We start from the raw sequence: 26344 nt of genomic DNA on the forward strand, positions 1-26344 counted from the left end.
CATTTCCATAGAAAGTGTTTTGTTTTGGAGGTCCAGTGTTTTCTTGGGCTCCTCTGCTCTCACTCAACTCAGGTTGGGTTCCTCTCCGTTGTGTGCTGGACCCCAACCCCTCCACCGCACCCTTGCATATACCCCATAATGTAGAACAAAACCTGAGTCCCATTCCCTTTTCTCCAGCCCAGTATGGACATGTCATCTGCAAAGGATCTGCACCGGAAAAGACAAAACAAAGGAGTAGTTCATTACTCTGTGGAAAAGCAGTCTGTGAGAGCGTGTGTGTTTGCCTCATTGCATATGCTACAAGCAAACAAACAAGACACAAGGAAGCACAAACCAATAGGGAAACCTGCAATAAAAGTGAAATTGTGTGGGAAGGATATGACAGATGTTTATAGTTTGGCCCAGAGTTGAAATGCGACCTCATTGCTGTGTGTTTTAACAGCTGTTTCGCCCTGTCTCTCTCACTCTCTCTGTCCCTGTTTTCTCTCTTTCTGTGTCTTCTCTCAGGTTTTTAAGTCATGATGCAAGAATCTGGGACGGAGGCGACAAGCAACGGACCAGCCAATCAAAATGGAGGTGCAAGTGTGGAGGGCGGGTCCAGGGAAGGACGACCCAACAGCGCCACGCCATCAGTGGAGGTGACTGCAGCTGACCTCCTGCATCTCCAGCAGCACCAGGTAGACCAGTCCCCCTTTCACACCTGTCTTCACTTTATTAATCCATGTCAAGAGCAGGCCCAAATCCCCTCTTAGAGTGCCACTTAATATTTAATTCCACCTCAAAGTACATCTAGTACATAAACACATTATTATTATTATTTATGTATATTGAGGCGCATTTTGAATATTTAAAGAAGGGGAAGTGCTCTCTCTGTGTGATTGTGTTTGGTTGTGTTTATCGTAGCATGCAGCATCTGCATTTTGGTAAAATATTTATCATGGTGTTCTGACATATTTTAAGTGTGTAGGTGCCACAGGATTTTGTAGACAGTTAAGAAACCATGACATCCAATAGGATGACAGCATTTTCCCCTGGCTCATTGTAAACACACCTCACACTCACAACTAATGCCACACTCTGCCATGTTAACCAATGAGGTGCAGAGATGCACGCCGGCATTTGGTGAAGCCCAAAACATTTTCACCATCTCCGACTTGAGGCAAACAGACAAGCTCTTTCTGTTGGTGTCAGTGTTATGTGTGGCACACGACAGTGTGTTTAAGGAAACAACATTGAAAAGATCAGTGTGTCTTCTGCTATCTTGGTCTATCCGACAGGACGACTAGGGTTGTTGTCAGGAGCTGTTTGGTGATGATGCACAGGCTCTGTGCCGCCGTCTGTTGTCACAGCACATCCATCAGCATTTGTACAGGGAGAGCAACAATGCTGCAGCATGGAACATGGAAAATATAACACCAACATATAGAGATGAGCAATAATTCAGTATTATCATTTATCATCTTTCAGCAGAATCATCATGACATTGTGATAATATTATGTTGTGACACTGAAACACAAATCTTTTGTCAAAACTGATTTTAACTAGCAAAGTCATTCATATCTCATTTTGACAACGTGAGGTATGAACCATGATAAGTAATATTTTTATTTATAAAAATAACATTTTGAAAAGGCATTAATTGACATCTCACTTGATGTTACACACAGTTTAATCCTGTGATAATACGTTGTACACACAAGTCTTATCATGATACAAAAAAGTACTCCTATTTATATATCACTTACGTAGACATCTGACCTCATAACTGGTTCCATTTACATTATGATTAGATATATCTTATTATTTTCTTCCTTTACATCTGTTGTAGATACATTTAGGAAAGTAAACGGGAAAGGGGCAAACATACAGTCCACATGTGATGGTATTAGAGGTACATGGTGTGCGCCTTGGAACAAGATGTATTAGTTCACCACATTTTTTAGAGTATTAATCAGGACAGTATCGGAAAAAATGTGAAAAAGTGTTGGCGTATCATTAACTAGAAAGGGTGTGTCAGCGTGCATCCTGCTCCTCAGTCTCAGTGTTAGGCCTTTAGGCCTCTCCAGATTTGCTCTTTATCCCCACTCCCCCAGCTCCAGACCCCAGTCTCAGACCCCACCTCCCACCCATTTTTCCAGCTCAAAATGAGCATGTCGTCAGTGAGAAAATCACAGCCATACTGAATTCATTACTGCAGTAGTCACACAAAACCATGGATAAAATTTCAATAACTGCAGGCCACAGTTGAGTAAACAGTTGCACTGAAACTTAATTCCTGTTGACTTTTCCTTCATTCTTTGCCAGGGGCACATTCTGATTCGCTCTGCAAAGACAACAGGGTTACAACTTTGATGAATGTGAGGCAGGGGAGAGGGAGAGAGAAAAAAGTGTCATGGATGTGCACTTGACACCAAGAAGGGATGGAAATAAAGCCTCCCTGCTAGAATAGAGCCAGTCGTCCAACCATGGTCCCTGTTTTCTAGTCATCCAGAAAGAAGTATTACTCTCCAGGATCTGCCCTGGCATTTAAAGGAAGGAAAAAAGAGCAACTCTCTTTTTCCCAATTCAGTTTATTACAGCCGCATTTTCTGCCCTCTGCTTTCCACAATGGTAAATACCCAGCACTTTTTGCTTTATGCCTTTTGAACAAATCCAGTGGTTAATTTCTGTGGCCTGCGGTTAGAGTTGAAAAGAGGGAGGCGTATTAATTGTTGTGTGTGATAAATGGCGCATGGCTGGGGACGAAGGACGAGATGTCTCACTCTCAGCTCCTGACACTGGGCTTTGATAGGCTACTTACCAGGGTAGTGTTACTGGGAAGGCAGACAGGCACTCTTTTTATTTTCCCATTAGACTAACCCAGGATTTTCACTCATGCACCATGAACCATGTTAATTGTCCCCAGGGCATTACGATCTTCGCTCAATTACTTGATAACTTTTTACTTTTGTGGCATTTCACAGTCTTTCTTTTAAGTTTTATTTGCGGTTTGTGCTAATACACGGCTAACTGACACACTGAGGGTTTTTTTTTTTTTTTTTTTGCATTCTTTGTTCTTCACAAAACATCCAAGATGCTATTACCCCTTTAGGTGATGCAAAAATCAATCTAAAATCTTCTCAGACTTAAAGTGCAAATGTCTGAGAGTCCCCTGAGTGAGCAGGAACAACAAACCTGGCAGTGGCATATCATTTATTCTTATTAGGGAACATAACTATGAAAGACAGTCCTCATTAATAAAGATGGGGGATGAAATAATTGTAATCTGTTTGATCATCTTGATTCTGACAGGGGAATTCATCTTGTAGACTAGTCAGATTTGGGGGAAGTGGACCATAAGCTTGATTTAAGCATCTCTATTAGTAAGTCAAATACTGTTTGTTAAGAAGTGAGGAGGGGAAGAAAGACTTCTCTTTCTTTCAAAGATGCTGTGGAAATTAAGCAGATTTAACTTTTTGAGGAACTAAACGTGATATCTTGTGTTGTAACGCTTAGACGTTTGGGTGTGCTGTAACAAAAAATTGTTTTGCCTCTTGTTGGTTGTTGCCTGTTGGTGGTGTTCAGTATCTTTATGCTTATCTTTTTTCATAACAGATACTGTTTGTGCTTGCCCCCGAATCTGAACATGTTTGTCTCTGTGCTATTTGTTTGTGTTGCAGAAGTTGTGGTTTTAACACTATCCTCATGAGGAAGTAAAGATACTATAGGAGATAAAATAAAAACAAAAGCAATAGTATGAGAGTGCTTGTGCAATAACCTGTTTTGTGATTTGTGATTTAAATGTTTTTTTGCAACAGGAAGTTGTGTTGTGAGAAGGCCTACATCTAGCTGTGGTATTCAAGTAAACATGCAGTAACCATAATGACGTTAGGGAATTTGTGTCAGCTTCGAAGCTGCTGTCTTCAGGACATTCAACTCCCCACACATATTTCCTGTGATGTATGGTCAATTTCAGCAATGCGTTTATAACATCTCACATGTTTAACCATGCAAGCAATTCCTCTGCTCGAAATTTGGTTCAACTGATACAACTGTAGATCATTAAATATTAATATCCTGTCTTTTAGAAGAGCCCTTTAAATCAAGTTAGAGCAATTTCTAAAATATCAGCTTGTCTTTTCCTCTCAGTGATACTGTACAAGTATACCCTAACAGTATCATAAAAGGAAAAATAATACCGGGATGAATAATTGCTTTTCTTTTATTGCACACATATCCATGCAGCTTGCTTTGTCAAACAAGTGCCTTTAAGCGTCGTTACATATCTAAAGATAAGCCCAGCCAATTATGGGTTGTTTTTTTTTTTACCCTTTTTCTCTCCCTGCGTGGTTGAGGTGTCCATAATGTTGCGTGTACAGAGAGGAGAGAGTGACACGCATAACAGTGGCCACAGAAAGAGCTGAGCGGGCACAGGTTTCCTGTTTGCATAATGCAAGGCTTACATGGTCCCTTGTGGATGCTTGAGAAGGTGGAAATGCACGTCTTAGCCACTGTCACTGAGCTCTGTCCTGCCAAGCTTCAGGGGGAAGTGCCAGATGATAAGCCTTGCTATCAGAGTACACTCTGATAGGTACACACACGCAGACACACACAGACGTACAGTACACATACAAACACGTTCACGCTCAGACAGAATAGAGGTCCATAGGCCAGGCCTGGCAGTGCAGGGCCTGCTGGTTTCTGGCATCAAGTCCACATCATGGGCTAATGGTCAGATGGAGAGAGTTAACAGTGTCACTTCAGAGATGAGGCCAGAGAGTATTTGCTGCCTCAGATCTCGCAAATCACATGTACTCTGCTGCAGAGCTGAGGGGAAGAGGGAGAGAGTGGTATGCCTGGATTGAAATACATACACTGTTATGGTGTTTCACAAGAAGCAGCCTTATCACCGCACTTTTGATTTAAATTCCTGCTGGTATCTCTGTATTTGCTCTACTGCAGAATACTGTATCTGTGCAAAGCAGCGCTGAATATTTGACATGTATGATAAAGGCTTCTTTGCTCTAGGTGCTTTCTGACCAATAGCTGTAGTGCATTATCCTACTGAATGTGTGCTTCCGTTCTGAGACGTCTCATCTAACTCATGCACACATACAGCATGTGTACATGCAAACACACAAGTTTGCATCTACATAACAGTTCACTGAAAGGATGTGAGTCCCCAGGGTCTTGCTGTGCATACTCCTCCATCTCTAGGAGCTCTCAAGTATCTTTATGTATACTGTTCATATTGTCACAGGAGGCCAAGCACAGGCTCCAACTTATTGGAAAATCTGGCGGAGACAGACAGTGTTATGACACTGCATATTGCCCTAAATTGCTTTATTGGTAAAATGATAGTGCTCGTCCAATTTGAATAATTTTATGGAATCCCTCACAGAACAGTTTAATTATGTTATCACACAACTGGCAACATCTGTCTTTATACCACAGCACATGACAGTTTTATTACAGGCTGAATTTCTTTGCTGGTTCTGGCAATTGATGTGTGATCTGATTAATAATCACACAGATGGAGGTGAAAATTGAACAGTGATGTGCTGCTATGTCGAAAAAAGAGGGAAATAATTATTAAAGGGAAAAAAAAACACAGCTCGTGTCACTGAAAATATCATGACTGTTTTTTACTCAGGTTTAAGCTTCTCTCACGTGAATTGTATTCTTTTCTTTACACAGTTGCGTGCATTTTTTTTTTTTTTTTTATCAGAAGAAAAATCTGTTTAGTCTAGATGCAACTTTTCAAATCCTTTCGTCACCCAGGTTTTGTTAGTGAAGTTTTTGGGAGGTAAACCACCCAGCACCTCTCCTTTGTCTTATGGATGCCTTCCAAGACAGCCAACCTATGAACTCATCCATTTTGTTGAGTCTACCGCTCTCCGACTGGGAAGAGATGAAGCACAGGTTGCATGTGTGCCCAACCCATAGTTTAAAATAGTTGACTGTTGCTTGGGCCGACATCCTTTTTACACACCCTGCTTATATGGGCAACAGGAGGGGATCCCAGGAGTTGTTTGACATTGTGGTAATCAGAATGGACACACATGGGAACACACACACACACACTCATGCTCACTCAATCATCTCTCATTGTTGCTCCTGTCTCATCTCAGCACAAAAGAAGAGAAACAGAAAGTGTGCGTTTCGGAGATGTGAGGATTACAGACTTTTCACAGTAACATGATAGTCATTGCTGTTAGGAATTAAAATCTTACTTTATTTACTCACACATAATATCAAATGTGTTTGATGGAGACATTGTCAGCAGTTGATTTTCGGAAAATAATTACATTTACACTAACACTATTTTGGGAATCTTTGATGGACTTTGCTTGATTACGTCAAGACAGTGTAATTATTAATAGAAAATAAAAACAAATATAACAAATTAAGATCAATTCTAATACATGACATAAACAAGCAAACTAGTCTCCGTTGTCAGGTTAAAGAATTAAAGGTGCAGTGTGTAGAATTTAGTGGCATCTAGCAGAAGGGATGTGGCAGAAATGGAACATAATATCCATAAGTATGTTTTTATTAGTGTATAATCACCTGAAAATAAGAATCATTGTGTTTTCGTTACCTTAGAATGAGCCCTTTATATCTACATAGGAAGCGGGTCCTCTTCCATGAAGCCCGCCATGTTGCACCGCCATGTTTCTACAGAAGCCCAGAACAGACAAACCAAACACTGCTTCTCGAGAGGGCCTTTCGTATTTTTCTCGGTTTTGCGACCACTGTAGGTTCTCCTACACTCTTGGAAGGGGAGGGGTATTCAGTTGGTTGTAATCTGCAACCTTACCACTAGAGGCCACTAAATTCTAAACACTGGTCCTTTAAGAGTATGACCACAACAAAGGAGATAAATCTGAAAACTCAGGTTATATAAAATGTTGACTGTGATCCGCATTTGCATTTTCATGTTGTTGGTAATCTAATAGTTGTTTGTAAGGATTTCAACAAATACTGAAACGTCAAACCAATAAGGGAAACTCTTCAATATTTTCCTCCTTTTTTGATTGGAAAACAAAAAAATGTGCATTCGAGCCAATGTCTAGTAAGGACAGACACAGAGCTGTCCCCTCCTGATCTCTGTACTGTTTCACTACATCCTAAAACAGTTTTATGAATTTATTGTCTCTGAATTTTTCTCTTTTTCTCTGAACAAATATTTTATCACAGCTCATAAATGCTACTTATTAACCAAAGCTAACAGTAATTCCTGCACTGCTGCACTGAAACTGTCAATCAGATTACAATTTTCTGCAGCAAATTCATTTGACAAAATTAAATACGGGTAAATGACACTTGTAGATCTGGATTTCTGATCATTAGGCCAATCCATAACCAGGTTTCATAAGGGTTCAAAGTACATATTTACATGGCATTGACCCAGGACAGCTAGCAGTAGGCTATTTGCAAAAAGAAAAAAAAAATTCAAACATATGGGCACAGTGTGAAAAAACATGCTGACTGACTACAGAGCCTGTCCACTCACTGAACCATCAATCCAAACGCTCCAACTAAACAAACAAACCTCTTAAAGCCCCAGCATCACACCACTGAGCAGATTCTATATATAACATATTAAGTCAAATATATGTGAAATATTCAAGCGGTGGTTCAGAAATATGGTTGGCAGTAGTGGAAAAATCTGACTACTGACCAACTGCGTTTTAACCGGATTTTTAAAATAATTAAACCGTTGCAGAGCATATAAAGCATTCATCTTAACCTGGTTTCGTGTGTGTGTGTGCGTGTAGTGATTCTACATCCTCAGTTGTATAAGACTACATATACCATATATCCCTCTGGAGAATGCGTGCATGTGGAAACCTCTGAAGGACGTGTGTACAAATGCTTCCCATGTGAATGATGCGAGTGTATGCTGGTATCATTAGGAGGAGTGAAGTGGCTCTCATTGTGTGGCGCCCGGATGGTCTTTGATGACCACGGTTTGTGCTGAAGTGGGCAACTCTAAACTTTGAGCAGGTGTCTCAAGCAGCTGGCTGGAGGCAGACAGGGAAACACGTCTGCGTCAGTTCAGTATTAAATGGCTTAGAGAGAGGCCTCGGCTAGCCGGAGGACTAATGCATCCTCAATGTTTTATTTAAAGTAGTGCCAACAACTGCTCCTGAATGCTCCACATCAAGACACACACACAAATCCTCACTTATGCACACACACATGGGCATACAGTGAGTAATTTTGCGCTGTTTAGCTGAACAACTTGTGTGTTTAGTGTTGTAAATAAGTAACCGTTTTAACAGGGCCTCAGGAGACAGTTGTTGGGAAAGTACACGCTCAGACATGACTGGCTTTAATAGCCATTGTCAAAACACTGTTTCAACAAAACCCTTTCTTCACCCCATTGGAATGTTTACAATTAGTTGAATAATAATGCCATTTTAGGAAGAAGCTATTCTTTAAGGATAGCCAGTTTGACCCAATTTATTAGGGATAGACTTAAGGATGCACAATTCCTCTTGGGAAAACATTCAAGCACAGGGCCTATTCATTTTTAATGAGAGCACTACTTTAAAAACTTCATAGAATTAATATGTATCAGTGAAGTCTTTCCTGTGCAGAAAACTTCAGGGTAATTAATATTCATAGGCTGTGCTTGTTAACACCCCCAATGCTAGTGCAATGTAGATCCAATTAACATAGAATGGACCCTAAGGATTTGGGCAGATAAGGGTTAAATGAGCTATTGAAATTGAAACCGGGACTGTCTCCTCTTAAAACACTTATTTGTTTCAATAAGCCCTAATCCTTGTTGCAGATTAAGGCATCTTTTGGGTGCACATCTGAACAGCTACAAAGGTGGAGTTGCCTGTGTGCCCAACCCATAGTCTGGAATTTACCCCAACACGCATGCGTGCGTGTTTGGGTAAATGTGTGTGCATGTGCATTTATGACACATGCAAGCATGTGCACTTGCTTGTATACATGTATGCATAGAGGGCATCACCTACACAGCCAGGCTAATGTGAAAATCCTGTAGTGAGCCTGGCTTTTATATCTTATTCATAATCTCTTGGCACAATGTGGGTAATAGACATCAGTGTTCATCCTTGGCGTCAGCCTGCAAACCCTGGCCAGGCTGGGTGACAGAGGGGGGAAGTGCTGAGGTTCTGAGGAGAGCCAGGTGATGGTAGCAAAATGCCTGTTTGCCACCTGCTGCCATTTGTTAGCACAGAGCCTGCAGATATTGAAAATGAACACAAATATGTTTACGTTAAGGAAAAGAAATTTGACTAAAACAATAATCTGCTTGGAACAAATGAAACTGAGCTTTAATGAGCTGACAGAGAGACCAAAGACAATTTTTGACATGGGTGGGCAATTAAGTATTATTTCCTTCTCTCAAAAGGAACAGTATTCACAAGACTTAAGACATCAAGATACAGTATAACTGTTAAATTCTATATTTTCACCAGATTGTTCTGTACCATTTTGCTGTATTGAGCTGAAAATGAGCTATAGATGTAACGTGTATCATGGGTCTTGACAGATCCTGTGTTTGTTTAGTTTCCTTTGGCCCTTCTGAATTGTATTGGAAAGCAAATTATGAGATATGCACCTTTGCAGTGAAGTAATTGGCAATAATTGGATCAGGCCAATGTTATAGGACACTAAGGTTGAAAAACACACATTAATAACAAAATCTTTTAATACTGAATTAAATCTAATGTAACAGAGTTCAAGTACTGTTAGAATTTCAGTTATGTGTAAAACAAACACAAGTGTACAGTGTAGGTCCCTTTTTTCTATGACACAGAAAAAAAATGACAGCTCTGTTTTTGGCATACAAGGTGGAATATGATAAATTACCGATGCTGATGATCAAATGAGCCTTCATTGAAGTAAATATGCATGGACAGCTACACCATGTATAGGTCTCTTAGAGTAAATTTGATTGTTTGACATGTATTCACCCATCAAAGTATGTATCAGTGATTAATAACCACTCCCTTGCACGTTCAGCAGTGACATGGCCTCTATTTGAGAGAAAAATGGCACAGGTCGGTATTCACTGGTGAATAGCTGTATACCATTTAGAGAATGATATGCCATGATGGGATGTCTCGTCATAAATAATAGTGATGGCACCTCTGCATCCTGTGAATGACATGTGCCATAAATACTTAGCCAGGCCAGAGACAATGGTTCATATAAATCCTCCTGCAACCTTTTTCTCTGTACAAAGATATATATATATATTATTTAAATGGACAATAAAAACAAATGTTTTTTTCCTCCTCAGCTGGCGGCAGAGAGACCTCCAGAGCAGGACAATGTGTGCCGCTCCCTCACTGTGGTCTCTGATGCGCTGTTGTTATTTGCTTGTTTACAATCTTTGACATGATGTAATGGGATGGCTGTGAAAGTACTAGCCGGCAAATGGCACAGAAAATAAGACAGTCCTTTATGTCTACCCCCTCCTCTCTTCTCCTTTGCTCCCCCTCTTTTTCTTGTTTTTTTTCCCTGCAAATGGGGGAATATGTTCTGCATTTGACTGAAGGAACATGAGCCTTGAATATAAGTAACTGTTTTTTGCATTAGGTACTCCCTGGAGGTAGGGGGAAAATATCATGTCCCTGCGTGAAATGTGAATGTGAAATCTAGCAGAAAGAAATATTTATGACCATTTTCTGCTTGATTAGAGCTGGATGACATGCCTTAGGAGACAGTGAGTGGACAAAAGGCAGCAGTGCTGCTTCTGGGCAGATGTTAAAGAAAGAGTTGTTTAGGGAGGAGGGCATTCTGTCCGGGGGCTCTGCGTATATGTCTGTGGGTGGGATGGGTTGGGCTGGGGGGTCGGGTTTGAAGCATGGAAGGGGAAATTGAGTAAGTCCAATAAGAGTGTACTGGGAGGCTGATGGAGAGCACACAAGATCCATCACAGACATACGAAATACGAGTAATGTCTCTCAGATGGCAACGCTAAGTTTAATGTAATATACTTTGATACACTGGGAAACAAAACTAAACATGAGCTTGACTTGGACAGCACAGCAGCAACATGTGTTTCAATGTGTTAGTTATACATTTCACTTCTGGCAACAATTTATCAACCAGTTTAGGTGGACTGGGATTTAGTCCAGGACACGGTCAACTGTTTGATGTTACTGCTGTATTAGTCAGCTACTTGACTTTGATTTTACTGCTACTGTCCAATGTCAAAAAATAGACTGCCTACATAGTTCATATTAATCAGTAGTGAGTTATCAGTTATCGGTGCTATCAGTATCAAGTGCTAATTCTGCACTCAGTGTATATTCATTTAGTGCTTGCAGATTGCCTGTCCGTGTTCTAAAACAACGTAGGTGGAACTTTTGCTTAAATGACGTCATTGCTGTTATGACACACAGTTTTGTAAATGATTTACATATCTACAGTCCTAAATTCATTTGGGCACATTAGCTTGTCAAATGCTACTGTATAAGCGTTTTATATACTGCATGTCATAAACATCAATATTTTCAAAATTCAGACACATTTTGCACTATTATACATCACATTTAGGAAGATAACTTATCTATGTTGATTTTTGCAAGGATCAGTCCTCACATATGTGAAGAGTACAGCTTCATTTATGCTTTAATTATTAATTTGTCTCATTAGTAAATAATATTTTTTAACTAATAACAGTTGCACACTACAGGACAAGCTGGATGAATTGGCTTTAAGGAGAGCCTTGTTACCCTCCTCACCCTAAATGCTAAATGCCATATCAATGGCAGTGCTGTCAGGAATTACTCTAAACAAAAAAAGTTGCATATTATTCAACTTGTAAATATTTCGATCCACATGTGTGCACCCTGTAACGGTGTGGTTGGATTGGATAGAACACCTTTACTGAAAGTACTGAACATCAAATTCAATCTTTTACAACAGTATTTAAGCAATACTGAAATTTTAGTTACCATTATTCTACATAAAACCTGATTATGTACGTGCCTGTCAAAAACTAAAATTGCCACTCAGAAAACTTGATAGTGTGTGAATAAATCCCTCTGTCAACTAGAAGTTAATGCAGTTTTGTCTGCAAATTAGCATATTTTATACTCAGTACATTATATTAGCATAGACTGCATAGAGTAATGGCAGGGGCCAAAACAAGGATTATTGAAAACCTACAGGGCCCACGCATGGATAATTTAGTTGTATGGATGTATAACTGCACAAGACACCTGGTGTAAGCAATTTTGTATTTGCAACTGTTGTCAGTGGATGTGCATCCTATTATGTCACTATATGTAATTCAGCGAGTGTGTTAGCGTGGTAATACGCCGTCTAGCAGTATGTGCTCAGGGCCAAGAGAGAGAGACATTTCTCCACTGTCTGCACCTATTTCACACAACGTCCTGTCAGATGAATCCCCACTGTGCCACTTGGTGTAATATTTTTGGTAATTAGACACATATATTCCTATGTCAGGCCGGAGAGAAACATCTCTGTAATCATCACCATTTGCAACAGGCTTATCAGTGTTGTGGTGCATCAGGACAAGTGCCAACATATGAATAATCAGTTAATTACTGTATTGATGCAATTGTCTTCCTTGCACAAGCAACCCGTCTCTGGCAACAGATTGATTGTGTTTAGATGGAGCCAGTGACAGGGGAGAAGCCACAGCTCTTAGAGCCATTTCCAATGGATCAGAGAAGTACAAAATTGAGAGTATGATTAATTTTTCAATTTCTCTCTGCGGATATCTAATAATTGTGCCCATAGATAGCCAAGGGCTCTTATTAAACATTAACATGCAAAAGAAAAGTTAGAATCAGAAAGATGGTATTTTGGATTGAATAATGTAAAATATCTGTAGGGCAACAGGGAAAGAAGCAAACTAGTCCAGGTTTATTCTTCAAATGTTTTCCACCACTGCAATGCCTACTCCTAATTACTGAGCTCTTATCTGCACACTCAACACTATATTTACTTTTCCTCATTGCTAAATGCAAATTTCTCTAACCTTTTAATAACATGTACATGTCAGTAATTTTTAGAAGGAATCATTAGAAATGTCAGTTGGACTCTGCCAGGATTGTGTTTTTAATTGGTATGTAACTCTACTGGACAGACAAGTTTTTATTTTTTAATTCAAGTTTTTGATAATTAATGTGAGACTGTCTCCAGCATATAAATGCTTGCTTCTTTGATCTGGTAAAGGGAGTGTTGCGAGGCACATGGTTCTTATTAAAATATATCAGCTTGTTATCTCCTTGCTTTCCAGTAGAGATACACTTCTCCTTTAAGAAGCCGAGCCTTAAAGGAGGTCCCACCTTCAGGTCTCGCTCTGTCTCCTTTTCTCTCTCTTTCTGTCTTTCTCTCTTTCCCCCTGTGCTGTCTCCATCACTTTGCTCACTTCCACATAATATCATCTTCATCTCAGATAGCTGTGGCACTGGGGAACTGCATTTGTTGATCAGATTTGGCTTGGCTGACGCTTCCTCCCCAGAAGTATGGGGATGTGCGTGTAATGCTTGCCTGAGCCCAGCCATCGCTGGCTGATTGAGTGATCCTGCCTGTCACAGGACAAGATAACCACATCAGTAAATACTCTCCACTCCTCAACCCCTCACTACCATCCACCAATACCCGGGGCAACACTGCACTCCACCACACTGATGCATCCTGCGAATTCATTGCATGCTCCCCTTGGTGTCATGAATGTCTAAGAGCCCAGACTGTGACACACATTCAGTCCATTTTGCTTCATAGCTACGAAGGATGCAAATAAAAACACATTCCATATTTAATACATAGACATATTGTACTAGCTCTCTGCTTCTCCAAAGGGAATTCAGACTCAAGTTACAGTTAGCTTTTCCTCTCAATTTGATGAGGTCTCTTGCCAGTACTGTGCAGCCAGACTCCGGTTTCACAGTGTGATCTTTTGATATTTCCCTAACTTCAAAACATCACCAGCACCGAAGACGGATTGAATTAGCGATTTGAGGTGTATTTATCTCGATCTGAGAGTAATTTGGAGCTCTCTGTCTTAGCACTCAAGCTCAATGAAAACAATAAATGGTGTCCTTATCTTCAGGAGTGAAATCAAGATAGGCGCAGGAGGCTGTGAGTTATTTGTGGTTGATTTGGAAGTAGAGGAGGGACAGGAAATAGACACCCATCTCACATTACCTCTCGCCATACAGCGGGAGAGAGGCAGAGGGAAGGTTTTTAATCAGCAGAAAGCTGGGCTTCTAATGTAAAAGTGTCAAAGATGTGCCTTAGCACTGCAATGAGTGAAATCTGGTCAAGTCCCGTGTTAAATTGAAAACGTGGCCACTGGGATTTGGAGGTGAGGGGACAGAGGGACTCAGTGGTAGCAGCATCTTGGTCAATTATCACAGTCTCCTGTGCTCTGCTCCACTCTTGAGGCTCTCTTCCATCTGGTCCACTACACCAGTGGTTCTCAAAGTGGGGTCCAGGGACCCCCAGGAGTCCTTGAAGTGATTCCAGGGGGTCCCCAGCAAAAATTATTTTCACTATAAATAATTCCATCTGTAAGTAACACATTGACAGAATGTTTGACTAATTTGCTCATGGGTTTCATACCAGTTCTGTAATAAAATATGTAAAAGCAAAAATCTTATCAGGTGAGGGACCCTGGAACAGAATCTTACCAAATGGGGGTTCGTGATCTAATTTGTGTCAGTTTAGGGGTCCTAGATGTGGAAAAAGTTTGAGAACCACTGTACTACACAACAAAGAGCATAAGGCAGTGCCCCAAAACCAATGTTAGTGGATGTGAGAAAATGGTTCTGAAATGATTCCTTTTTGCCATTTAAACTAAGTGACGATTCTTCCTTAAATCAAGCATTTTGGCCTTAAACATATTTGCTTTGGATCACAACTGCAGGTGATTCCAAGTCTTTGCTGGCTGTATAACTCATGAATGAAAAACTGACATGTGCGCCTCTGTACCTCCCCATGCCCTGCCTGTAGGAGCATTGAGCTTAAAGCTCACGCCACAGCTGCATGTCCTGGCATATCCCAGCAGCCTCTCTGGCTGAAGAGAAAAGGATCGCTTCCTGGCAGGTGCGATGTGGGGAGCCACAGCTATTGCCTTTTCGCTGACTCGCCACCGAGTGAAAAAAAAAAAAAAAGAAGTAAACTAGAGGGGGAAAAAATTAAAGTTACCCACCACTCTATGTGTATGTGTGCATGTGTGCAGTCTATTTTAACCACCTGAGCGGGAGCCAGGAAGCCAGTGCTTGCCCCATATTTTAACCAGATGTTGAGGAGGGGAAGAAAAGCCTCACAAGAGTCTCGCAATCAAAATAATTATCTTTATGGGTGGATGTTTACAAAGTGTTAATGTGATATTCTGCAGGCGGACTAACTGAGTCTGCTTTTATGTGTTAAACATGATAAATGCGTCTGTCTATTAAAAGACCAGCACCTTTTACTTTATATAGGAGCAACTCAGTTTATAAAGGTCTTTACAGCTTTCTTCAAAAGAAGGAAAGAACATCTACAGTCAGCCATGATCCTCCTTCTCTCCATCTCACCTCCCCCATCTACCACTATGAATCATAGCAGACAGGACAGACAGGAGTGGATGCAGTCTCTTTGATAGACAGTCAAAGAAACACCAGCAGTGATTTGTAGCCACAGGGCAACAGTACTGCTGTAACTTATCCTCTTGCCAAGCACTCATATCAGATGGAAGCATAGGTACGCAGTTGAGCATTACTTCATCATAATTCATATTCCAGAAGATCAAATTGTGATTTCTAATTTGATTCTGTATTTTTTATTTTTTTATTTATAACCTGATTGGGCAAGTCAAATTGAAATTTACAGTATGTAGGCTGACATCTAATAGAATTCCCTCATTTGGCTTCAGGGGAGTTTGTTTTTGGAGCACATTAGCTTTGGCGCATCGTAGTTTTACAGACATTTTCTCTCAGGAATCGATGTTTAATTTGAATAATCACAAAAAGTGTGTTCTTTTGGTTTGCGGGGACATCGGTGTCCCAGATGAATAAAGGAGTAAATGAGGGGAAGAAAAACAGGTAATTATGCTGAACCAGTAAATGAATGACCCACTGACCCCCAGTCCTAATTGATTTTGTAGAGGCAAATCGTTTTTATCATCCATTTTGATGTGTTTTTGTCTTTTAGCTTTTTTTTTTCTTTTTTTTTTTTTTTAGATGTAATTAATTAGTCATGTGAATAAAGAATCAAATACTTGAAACTTGCTTCAAACAGGGAGGGAGGAAATCTGTGTCTCTTAGATTTACCAGCAAAGCAATTATACTTGGCAGCCTGTACTATGTGGAATGATGTCATATCCTGGAAGAAGAGCAAAGACTTTACCTCCCACCAGAGTTGTTATGCCTACAAAGTTATTTTGCTTTATTTACTGTTTAAAAATCATACATCCATAACATTAACATACTGTTGGCTGTTTGGAATGGTTAGGCTTGTAAATACACAAATTATGCAAATGAAGAGGTGGAAAAAGTCTGCAGCAGCTGTGTGTATTTCAGAAATAGCGCTGATCTGAGAGCGCCTGCCCTGGGTCAGGCCGTCAACCTCGCAAACCGTTGCAAATATGTGGCGGTCAGCGAGTGTATGCCAAGTTACAGTGCAACGATATGTGTGCAAGCGCATTGTCTGGGTGATGACATGTGCTACTTTGCATGTAAATTCTTTAGTGATTCACCTCCGAGTGAACCCACTGAGAGCGATTCTGGTGCTGGCTTAAAGACAGAGGTGTGTTTTTATGACTAGGTGAGGCACGTCCTCTCCAAGGCCCTCAAGCACTGTATCCCTCTACCCTCCCCTTTAATCACTGTATCAACCGCTCTCATAAACTCCATGAGCTGTGTATTAGTGTGTGTGTGTGTGTGTTTGTGTGTGTCGGAAAGTGTGTGTGAACGCCATGTGTATGCGTCCGTGAGCATGTGCCCTTCCTTGTTTCCCCATTTTTAAACTTAATCAGCAAAAATAAAAGCCGTTGTAAGCTAGCTCATATTAAAGAGGTGATTATTGGTAATAAATACTTTTTATACATACTTATTACAGAGGCAGTTTTCTTCTTGCGCTTAATGAGAGTAATTTGATTTGCTTGAGAGATTACAGTTTCCTAGAATTAATGCGGCAATCCCCATTCCAAGATAGAGTGAGATCTAAGATTCTTCACAGGTCGTGTGCTGCTAGATGCACCCCTCTCACATAGCAGCTAATGGAGTTGAACAGCAGTCTGTCATCCCCCCGCCCACCACCCCAGCAGCTCTATAGCCCACATGCCCTTGGTTCCTGCAGTGCTTGTTGTTTAGGCTACTTCTGCCACCTGCATTTTACTTTGGGCTTACCTCTTATTCACACCAGCCATTACCAAGTCTCTCTCTGTGAAAAACAGGGGGATGGTGATTTATTGTATAGATGCAATGTTCAGTCATCAATGAAAATTAAACATCTGGACAAGTTATTCACCCAATTGCACTAATTCAACTGGTGCTCAAATCACATTAGAATCTGTTTTTGTTTTTTTTTCTCCTGTCTATTCTCTCAGTTTGCCATTGTTTGATATTTCCATCACATGTTTATGTAAGCCCTTCGAGCTTAGTGCATAACTTCTCCTGCGACATTTATTGAAGCCTGCAGCCTGCAGGTCTCAGCGCCTAAAGCTGAAGGTGGCTCAGGCAGATTGAGGGTGGCCAATTCTGTCACATTGCACTTCGCATGTTAATTAAGCTAGAGGTGGTATGGGAAAGTGCTTACACTCAAAGGACATTTTTTTCATGACTTGTTAGTCTGTAAACACTCCAGAAAAAGACTCAAATGAAAGAGGGTTTGCAAATCAGAATTGTGAACTGTCAATGTGCTTAGCCAATGTAACCTTAAGTCTCAGACAACTGTGTCCTTCTGATGCCCGCAGATTTTATCTTCAGTGATAGATAGATTGTACTTAAACAACTGGAGACCAGTTGCTGCCTTAAAGTTACGGGAAACTCAAAAACATAAATTTGTCATTAAATGTGTATTAATGGTGTTGGTGGCCTTGCCATCAGTCCCTTGCTCTTCCTTAAATGTTAATACATTTATTTCCTGGTTGAAATGCTTCTTAACGGCTGTCAATATTTCAAAGAGAGGGATGGAATACTACTCTACTGGGCTTCACTGTTAGTCCATGATGGTCAGGTTCATTAATCAGCTAGCTGACTTGAGAGAAACATGACTTGCTAAAGATTTAGTGCAGAACAAGACAGCATTGTTGGCATTTTTCATCTACAGGTGAGTTTTTCCAAATGAATTGTAAATTGGCTGCAGCTTTGGTTGGATGTGTAACATTAAACCATCTTGTCAACCTGATCTGCGTACACATAATGCGATTTTACACACACATTTCGTGCAGTGCATAAGCTAATAGGGCATAAGTCCAATTTTGTTTGCAGGTGATATGCCAATTTAACGCTGCATTTTTAACGTTTTCACATCTCAGTAAATGCCGTTGGTTAGGTTTAGGCACAAAAAATACTTGGTTAGGGTTAGGGAAAGATTATGGTTTGGGTTAAAAGTAAACAGTAAAATGTGGTAAAAATGTCCCAACATGATGGTAAAAATCTCTGGTTAAAATGCACATGACGCCAAAAATCTGTGGTTAAGATGTCTGATGTGACGTTGAAGATGTCCGGTTGGTGGTCTAGAACGGTGCTCTCCTGCTGCTTTTGCAACTTTTTACCAACAAATTATCCAGCCATCAACCCAACCACCTGCTCCTAATAAGCTAAAAATCACCTTATAAGATAAAAGAAAGTCGCATTACATTGACATCACCTCCCTGGAAAGGATTGGCATATCACCTGCACACAAAATTTGACTTTGGCATATGCACTGTATATAATTTGAAAGTGTAAAGTTGTGTTATTTATATGCAGATTGAAGAGACCGGGCTGGTTTTTTAGGCTAAACTGCCTCTCTCAGCCCCAAATACACCCCCACACTGCAGAATACAAGCCCTATTATACCGTTAACTTGGTTGTTGTGTTGAATTGTTTTAGTGCACATCATCTAAAGCAGGTGTCGTTTCCCAGGTGTTTTTATGCTACGTCAACGGTCAGCACAAAGTAAACAAACTTTCCATTTGGTTACATGTTGGGTTGGATGTTGAGAGGATGCTCTACTGAACTTTAAGTTGAAGTGGTTAAGCCTCTTGCTCAAGCACACAGTTTATGCCTGTGGGATACTTGTGTTTCCATCACTGCTGTAACCCATGGTTCACTTCTCACCAAATGAGCCTCAGCCAGGTGGTTTTGTTGTGCTGCATCTTCTTGATTACATTTGCATGCAGTAAAAACCATTCTGGCAATTAGAAAAGCAGTTACTTAACTTTTCATGCTGACCACAGTACATCACATTTTTATCTATATTGAAATCTGTCCAAAAAAAAAAAAAAAAGAGCAAGGGTCTTCGTTGATTATGGATCCAGAAATGACAATCCTTTGTTTTCCCTTACACTTTGCACTTCTTTCTACTGTATCAATTAAAAAAATGTGTAAGAAAAAACTGGTTTAGAACAACCAAAAAGTTAAGCCCACCATCTGTCACATCATCTGCCTGTGAGACTATAATACATTACAGTCCAGTGTGATGGGTGATGTGTCTAGACCCTGCTGGAGATTACTCCTCTTTATGGCCGGAGCAATCTGATTTTTTTTTCCTCCTTTTCTCTTCCCTTCCTTTATTCCTGGCGGCATAGGATCATATTACCCGTCTTGGAATGACTTCAACAGAGACACTGCTATTCCCAGGGAGCTGTCTCTCCCTGCTGCAACTCAATCCATAGCCAATTGGACTGGCCTGTGATTTATAGAAAATCCTCTCCTTCGGAGGAACTCTCGCTCCACATACACACACTGGGAATTCTCCCTCAGCAGCTCATGATGTGTTAGGTCTCAGGTCAGGACAGTTCAAGGCAGTGAGCATCAGTGGGAAAAGATGTACAGTCAAAAACCACAGAAAGCCTTATCATAAAAAGCTTTAGTATGGTTGTTTTTAATGCAGCATACCTAAAAGAAAAGCTGCCAAGAGGAGGGATTTTATTTTGTTTCTCAATGAAATCAACAGGATGCTTTAAAGGTCCCATAGTTTACACTTTTCCGGTGTTTTATTTGAAGTCTTGCTGTCCATAAGAAGATATTATTGTGGTTTTAAGTACCAAAAAACCTCTATATAGTGTTACATATTTCTCAAACTCCTCTCTGGAGCTCTACCAAGAACAAGCAGTTTTGTGTCTGCTCAGTGCCCCTCTCCTCTGATTGTTTGACTGCTTTCTGAGTGATGCAGGCCAGCCGCAGGTAACGGATTGTAGCCTACTGTAGCTAGGTAAAACCAGGGCTCTGGGTAAAACTCACCAGTAAATTGCGATGGCCACTGCTTACGATAATCTTATCCAACCTTTGGAAGGCTGTGCAATGACAAAGTTGCTTCCTGACATCCAACAACTTCGCAGCGTGTTCTCCACGACTGTCTCTCCTCTGCTCTGCTCTGTGTGTGTTTGTGTTTTGAAACACAGAGAGCAGAGAAGAGGAGAGAAACTAGCGCGAACGTAAATGACAGCAAAACGCAGTAGAGACTCTCACACTGAACCGAAATGGAGCAAGTGCCCCTCCAAGGCAAACGTTGAGCGTATAATTGTGACATCACAACCCTACGGAAGTCCAAACAGTTTGTTTAAAGGCGCAGTTTCTGTTTACGGGCTGTGTGCATTTCTCTGTGGACTGAGCATTTTCATACTTTCACAGTATTTATATAACACCTAGAACTGCTTTATAATCAGAAAAGACATTTTCTACAATATGGGACCTTTAAACAAATACTTTGAGTAGACACTCGTCTTGGCAGATGTCATTATTAATCCATCTTCCAGAAAACAGTCAAAGTTTGCTGTAGGCACTGTCATGCTTGTTGTCTTCTTTACTGATTAGTGGGATTATTCATGAGTTACTTTTGCATCTACACAGAGTTAAGCAACACGCCCTGTGGTGTAGAGGCCGAAGAGTGGTCAGCTGACAACACAGAGACCCCGAGCACTGTGACGCTCCATGACTGTGGCAACTGTCTGATCCCTCTTTCTCTCCTCAAGCACCATCCTATAGTTGTGTGTAGACTACATTCATCTATATTCACCGCAACTAAATTGGAAGATTTAGGGGTTTTACTGGTCGTATCCTGGAAGTCTCGAGTGTATCAATAATGTTGAGTCCTCCGTCTATGAGACCAGGGCAGATAGATCTTCCCATTCTAAACAATATCATTCACACATGATAAAATCAGCTCACAGTATTCTAGGTCTCACGCTGGGTTTTTGGAAGCGCCCATTTTCCCAAGCACAACACTCCCCGCTACAAAGTGATGCAACACTTCCAACAAAGATGCAATCGGGAGGAGCGCGTGTTTTCTAACAGTCCATCTAAGTACCCAGCACAGTTGGCATGCCTCTGCTCTTTTCCTCCCACTTTATCAACTTGACGGATATTATCGCTGTATTCAGTGGTGGGCATCCTTAGGCATCATATGCTCAGAACAAAAAGCTAAGGTCAGGGAGAGAGGGGCAGCTGAGATCTACCAGCTGCATTGTTCCCAGATCACTTGTGCTTTTGCCTCCCTTATTTTTTTTTTTAAACTCTTTTTAGCTCTCACTGTAAACTCCTCTCTCTCTCTCATACTTCTTTTGTTCTTTTTCTCTCCATCTGCCTACCGTCTAAATGACACCTAAACACCGACTGCTCATCTGACTGATATGCCTGTGTGTGTGACCTCCCTCCTTTAGTAGAGTCATTCACAGGCAATGCGAAAGTTGAATGCCTGGCTCTTGGCGGGTAGACATAAGAGAGACAGTGATACGCGGCTGTGCGCTGATAGACTTTCCACTGGAGTGGATTAAATCAGCATCAGACTAGTGGAGCTGATTACCCCAATATGAAAATGCAGTATCTTAATGGTACATATTTTCATGAGGCAGCCCAGTTGCCTTTCATTTTGCGGCTAATATGTCTATTCTTATGAGTCATTTACTTCTTTAATTACCTTTAGCAGCAGATGCACAATGGTGTATTAATGTGAATGATTTTTACTGCCACTTCATCATACTGAGCCTGTGAAGTTGAAAGGCGTAATTGAGGTGGAAGAGCGACTCATGAGAGAAACAATATTTAGTTGACAGCTCCTCTTGTACTCTGGGAGGGTGTTTATGAGTTTACACCGCACTAAAGCTGTAATAAACACAGTATTCGTTTAATAATGGCGGGGGACGGAAATGCTTTCACTGAGATCTGCTCAGTTATTGAATCATCCCAGGAAGTTGTTTGGCATAATCAGACAACACCGTGCTGCTTGTGTATGTGCTCACTTGCATGTTGTTGCATGTGTCCCTTCAAGTGTCTCATCACTGTGTGTTTTGCATGCATTTCTGTAGGCAATGAAATAACTGTTTGCAGCAAGCAAAACCTTATTTGCTGTTCTCCCATTTGCTGCATGTGCAACTCTGACAATCTATGTAATTTGCATGTGTGCTTGTGGTGTGACTGTGTGTTTTGTCTGCAGCTTGTGTACTTTCCTTCGTGTGATTTTCTGATGCAGACCACTCTGAATAGAGGCCTTCTTTAGCCATCTGTTGTTAAGCTGCTGGCTAAGCAAGGCTGGGGAATCCAAACAAACGCCGAGCACACAGCAAACGGAAGCTGTCAGGCCTGCATAGCTGAGCTGACCTCGCCGGGTTGGGGGGGTGGAAGGGGGGATGACCCCTCTGTACCAGGCTCCGAGCGCCCGAACCGCCTTGTTGGGGCACTGTTTACCCTCCACTCGGCACCTCCTGCAAACTCCTCCTCCCCTCTGTTGCATTCTCCTCCCTTTCTTCCTCTTTTTACATCTGCCTTTCACTCTTTTACCTCTCTTTTCTCTCTCGCTCTCTGTTTCACACTCTTATTCTCTTCCCCCATCTGTCTGCCCCCCCTCCCCCTCCACCCCTCTCTGTCTTTTCACTCCACTCCCTCCATCATCAGTCCTGCTTCACAGCCCCCTCTCTTCTATCTCCACTCACAGTTAATAACTTTGCTTTCGTCTTGTTTTTCTTACAGTCATTTTTTTTTGTCAGGGCACTACATTACCTGTTATGGGGATAGAGAGGGGGGTTACGGGGGGGAGGTGTGTTGGACAAACAAAATGGGGTTTTTATTGAAGTCAGATTTTGTTATGTAAGTGCATGCGCTGCCTTATTGTTTAAACGTGGATGTTTGAAATGTTTAGTGTTGTCATAAATATTAATAGATTAGTTGAAAAGTGCAGCGAAGGAAGGGAATCTAATGGTTTGAAGTGGGTATAAAACGTTGATTTATTTATGTATTCTACATGAATTAGTTTGGAAATCTAAACACAGACTGGAGAGTGTTGTTGCGAGGACCCTGTAATGCGCAAGGTTTGAGCATCAAGGCCTGTTTTCCATGTGGAGTGGCTTTTTGGAAATGGCATTAATTATATACTTAGTGGGAAACCAGACTTTCCCTGCTTTGCATTGCAGATAAACGTCTGTATTAGTGAGGGGAAAAGAAAGAAAAAAATGCAATTAATATAAATAGACATGATCCTCACTGCTTATCCGCTTACATGTTTAAAAATCACCCCCCACCAAAAAATTAAAAAATGTTATGCATTTCAATTAAAATGACAAGTATTCCCAGTGAATTCCATTACTATATGTTTGCATAGTCAACACCCCTCTAACACTATACCTGGTATCAGTCATATTGTGAACACAGGATTAGTTATGCTGCCCACTTTGTTTTTTTTTGTTTTTTTTTAATTTTATTTCCATTGGCTACAATCACCATATAACTTATGAAATGAACGGATGACTTTGGTTTCTTTGGTTTCCTGTGGAAGGATGTTATATTAGCTTAACATGCTAGCAACTTATGTGAGTTGAAGAAGGACATGGCCTCTTGGCCGTATTAGGCTAGCACTGAGGAGCAGAGGGTCTCGTCTTTGAAAAGGAAACAGCAGAAGTGATAAATGTCAGGTGAGCTGAGACGTGCGATCAGTCAGAAAGTCGAGCAGATAACCTTGACATTTAGGCCAGTGTTGTTGAAGCCCCGCAGAGGCTGCAGAGTGAAACCAGAGGGCCCGGTGTCTTCTGAGCCGGACTACATTAAGAGCTAACCTATTACTCGTGTTGTTGCTGGCTGTCTCTGAGCCACACTCTCCTGCCTAATAAAGGCTGGCGAAACGTGGCTATTGAGTAAATACACTGAAGCACACACGCAGACACACACCCACACACACACAAGTACGGAAGCACACAAACAGATGCACATCTCGTTCCTTCTCCTTTTCACTCAGTGGCCGCAGGGATCCGGTTACACCTGCTTGCACATCTTCTAGCAATTAGGAGCAATCTGCTTGAAACCATTTCACGTTCAAGGTCTTCCCCAGCTGTGGTGAGAGGAGCTGGACGTTTGTAGAACTACAGAGGTCTCTCTGTTGATGGGCCTGAACAAACAACGATGGCCCCGTCTTTTCTCACTGTCTGACTCCCGATGGAAACACCCTGAATGATTCCCTCCTGAACATTTTCCCATCCACAGAAACTGACATCATCTGTATTTTCAGACCGCGTATCACATTTGTTTTCTGTCATTTGGAGAATGTGATGTGAGTGGTGTGTATCTGTCACACTTGAAGCAAATGGAGTGATTCTCTCTGATGCCTCCCTTGGATTTGGGCTGTTGGTACTATTTTCGATTGTTACAGTAGGTCAATAAAGTTGCACAAAGTAGAGAGCAGAGAGGGACGTATCTGAAATATGTCTGTTTTTTGTCGTAGTGGGAAAAGGTGCAGTGAGGGTTTCAGCAGAGAGCAGGCTTGACTGTGTGGCAATGCTCTGAGCAGGGATTTGTAAGACACCCAGAGCTGGCTTTAGCAGCAGGAAACCCCAAAGCCTGTAAATAATCCACATGTGCAGGCTGCACATAAAGACATCCAGTACTTAGCAGTTCCCTTATCACAGCTTGATAGCCCAGGGACATAAGAGACGCTCCTGCCTCTATTCACTAATATGGTGTGAAAGTAGATGCAGATAAAACGCCTGTTGTTTATTGAGGAAGTTGCATTAACATGAGGAAGAGGGTGTGAACTTTGAACGCATTTGAAATGGGGAAAATAAAAGAGGATTGCAAATGACAAGGATACCAAATTGCACAGTCTTTGTTGCTGATACAGCCTTGTAATGTGCTGGAGGGTGTTTTCTAATCAAAAGCACCTGCAGGGTTCACTCCCTCTATGGTGTGTGTGTGTGTGTGTATTTGTGTAAGAAAATATGTACGCGTAACCCACACAACAACCTCAGTTTGAGATTATAAAAGGGCTACTGTAGTCTTGTATGCTTACACAGAAGGTGATGTAACCCACACAAATCCAATTTGTGAATCAACATACAGAATATCACAAAGCCTGCTTTTTTGGCTCCTATTTTAAGGTCGATTTAGATTATGAATTTTTTTCTCTTCATGCAGGAATAAAAATTAAATGTATAATTCTGTCAAGTTCAAAACATCTGCGTAGTTCTCAGGTAGTCACTTTGTACCATTATCTGGCTCGAACATTTTTTCTATAAGTGATCGGTTTACCTGATCTGTCACTTGATTTGGACTATTATATTGCCCAGAAAAGATGCCTTACCCCTCATTTCTCTGTGCTTCAGATGCTTTGCGCCTGTCATCAGTTTCCAGTTTATCACATTTGGCTGGAGCAGCTCTTAGACTTGCATGTCTATCAAGCATCCAGTACCTTTAAATGGAAGATCAAAAGAAGATAAATTCCAGAGGAGGAGGAGGGGTGAGCTCTGAAATAGAGGAGAGGGTGCTGTGTAAACATCGCAGTGACAGTTCACAATAGGTTATTTTAGCCCAGCATTAGGCCTCTCGAAGGCATGCCAGCTCCAGTGGCCTTTTTAAAAGACAAACATGACAGCAACATTCCTAGGCTTGGAGAAGGCCCCACAACACAGGTTCTCTGCTCATTCGCCTTTTTGTCTCATTATTTTTTATAACAACAACAGCATCTACTCATTGTGTATCTTTGGCTTTCAAAAGTCACAGTGTACAGTTATTAAGCCAACATATCCAGGCATGTGCTGTCTGGCAGCAACGGGATCTGAGTTAATTTGCTAATGTCAAGATGATCATTGACTATGTTTTTAAGTGCATGATCCCATAATTACTGCTGTTATGTTAATTGGAAAAATAATTTGATTAAGCTGTTGACATGAATAGCAGCAGGCTGTGTTCATTTTCCCATTTTCATCCAATGTTGCAAAATGCC

The 26344-nt window shown here is 41.1% G+C and overlaps 1 protein-coding gene across 1 annotated transcript in view; it reads left to right on the forward strand.

Annotated features, from left to right (window-relative positions):
* foxp1b (forkhead box P1b) overlaps positions 1–26344 on the forward strand; it is a 154552-nt gene that overhangs the window by 72776 nt on the left and 55432 nt on the right. Inside the window, exon 6 of the mRNA XM_042405728.1 lies at positions 508–677. Coding sequence (XP_042261662.1) covers positions 519–677 — 159 coding nt within the window. The 5' untranslated portion in view covers positions 508–518. The remainder of the gene's footprint in view (positions 1–507; positions 678–26344) is intronic.

Source organism: Thunnus maccoyii, chromosome 3, assembly GCF_910596095.1.
Source record: "Thunnus maccoyii chromosome 3, fThuMac1.1, whole genome shotgun sequence".
Lineage (NCBI taxonomy): Eukaryota > Metazoa > Chordata > Actinopteri > Scombriformes > Scombridae > Thunnus > Thunnus maccoyii.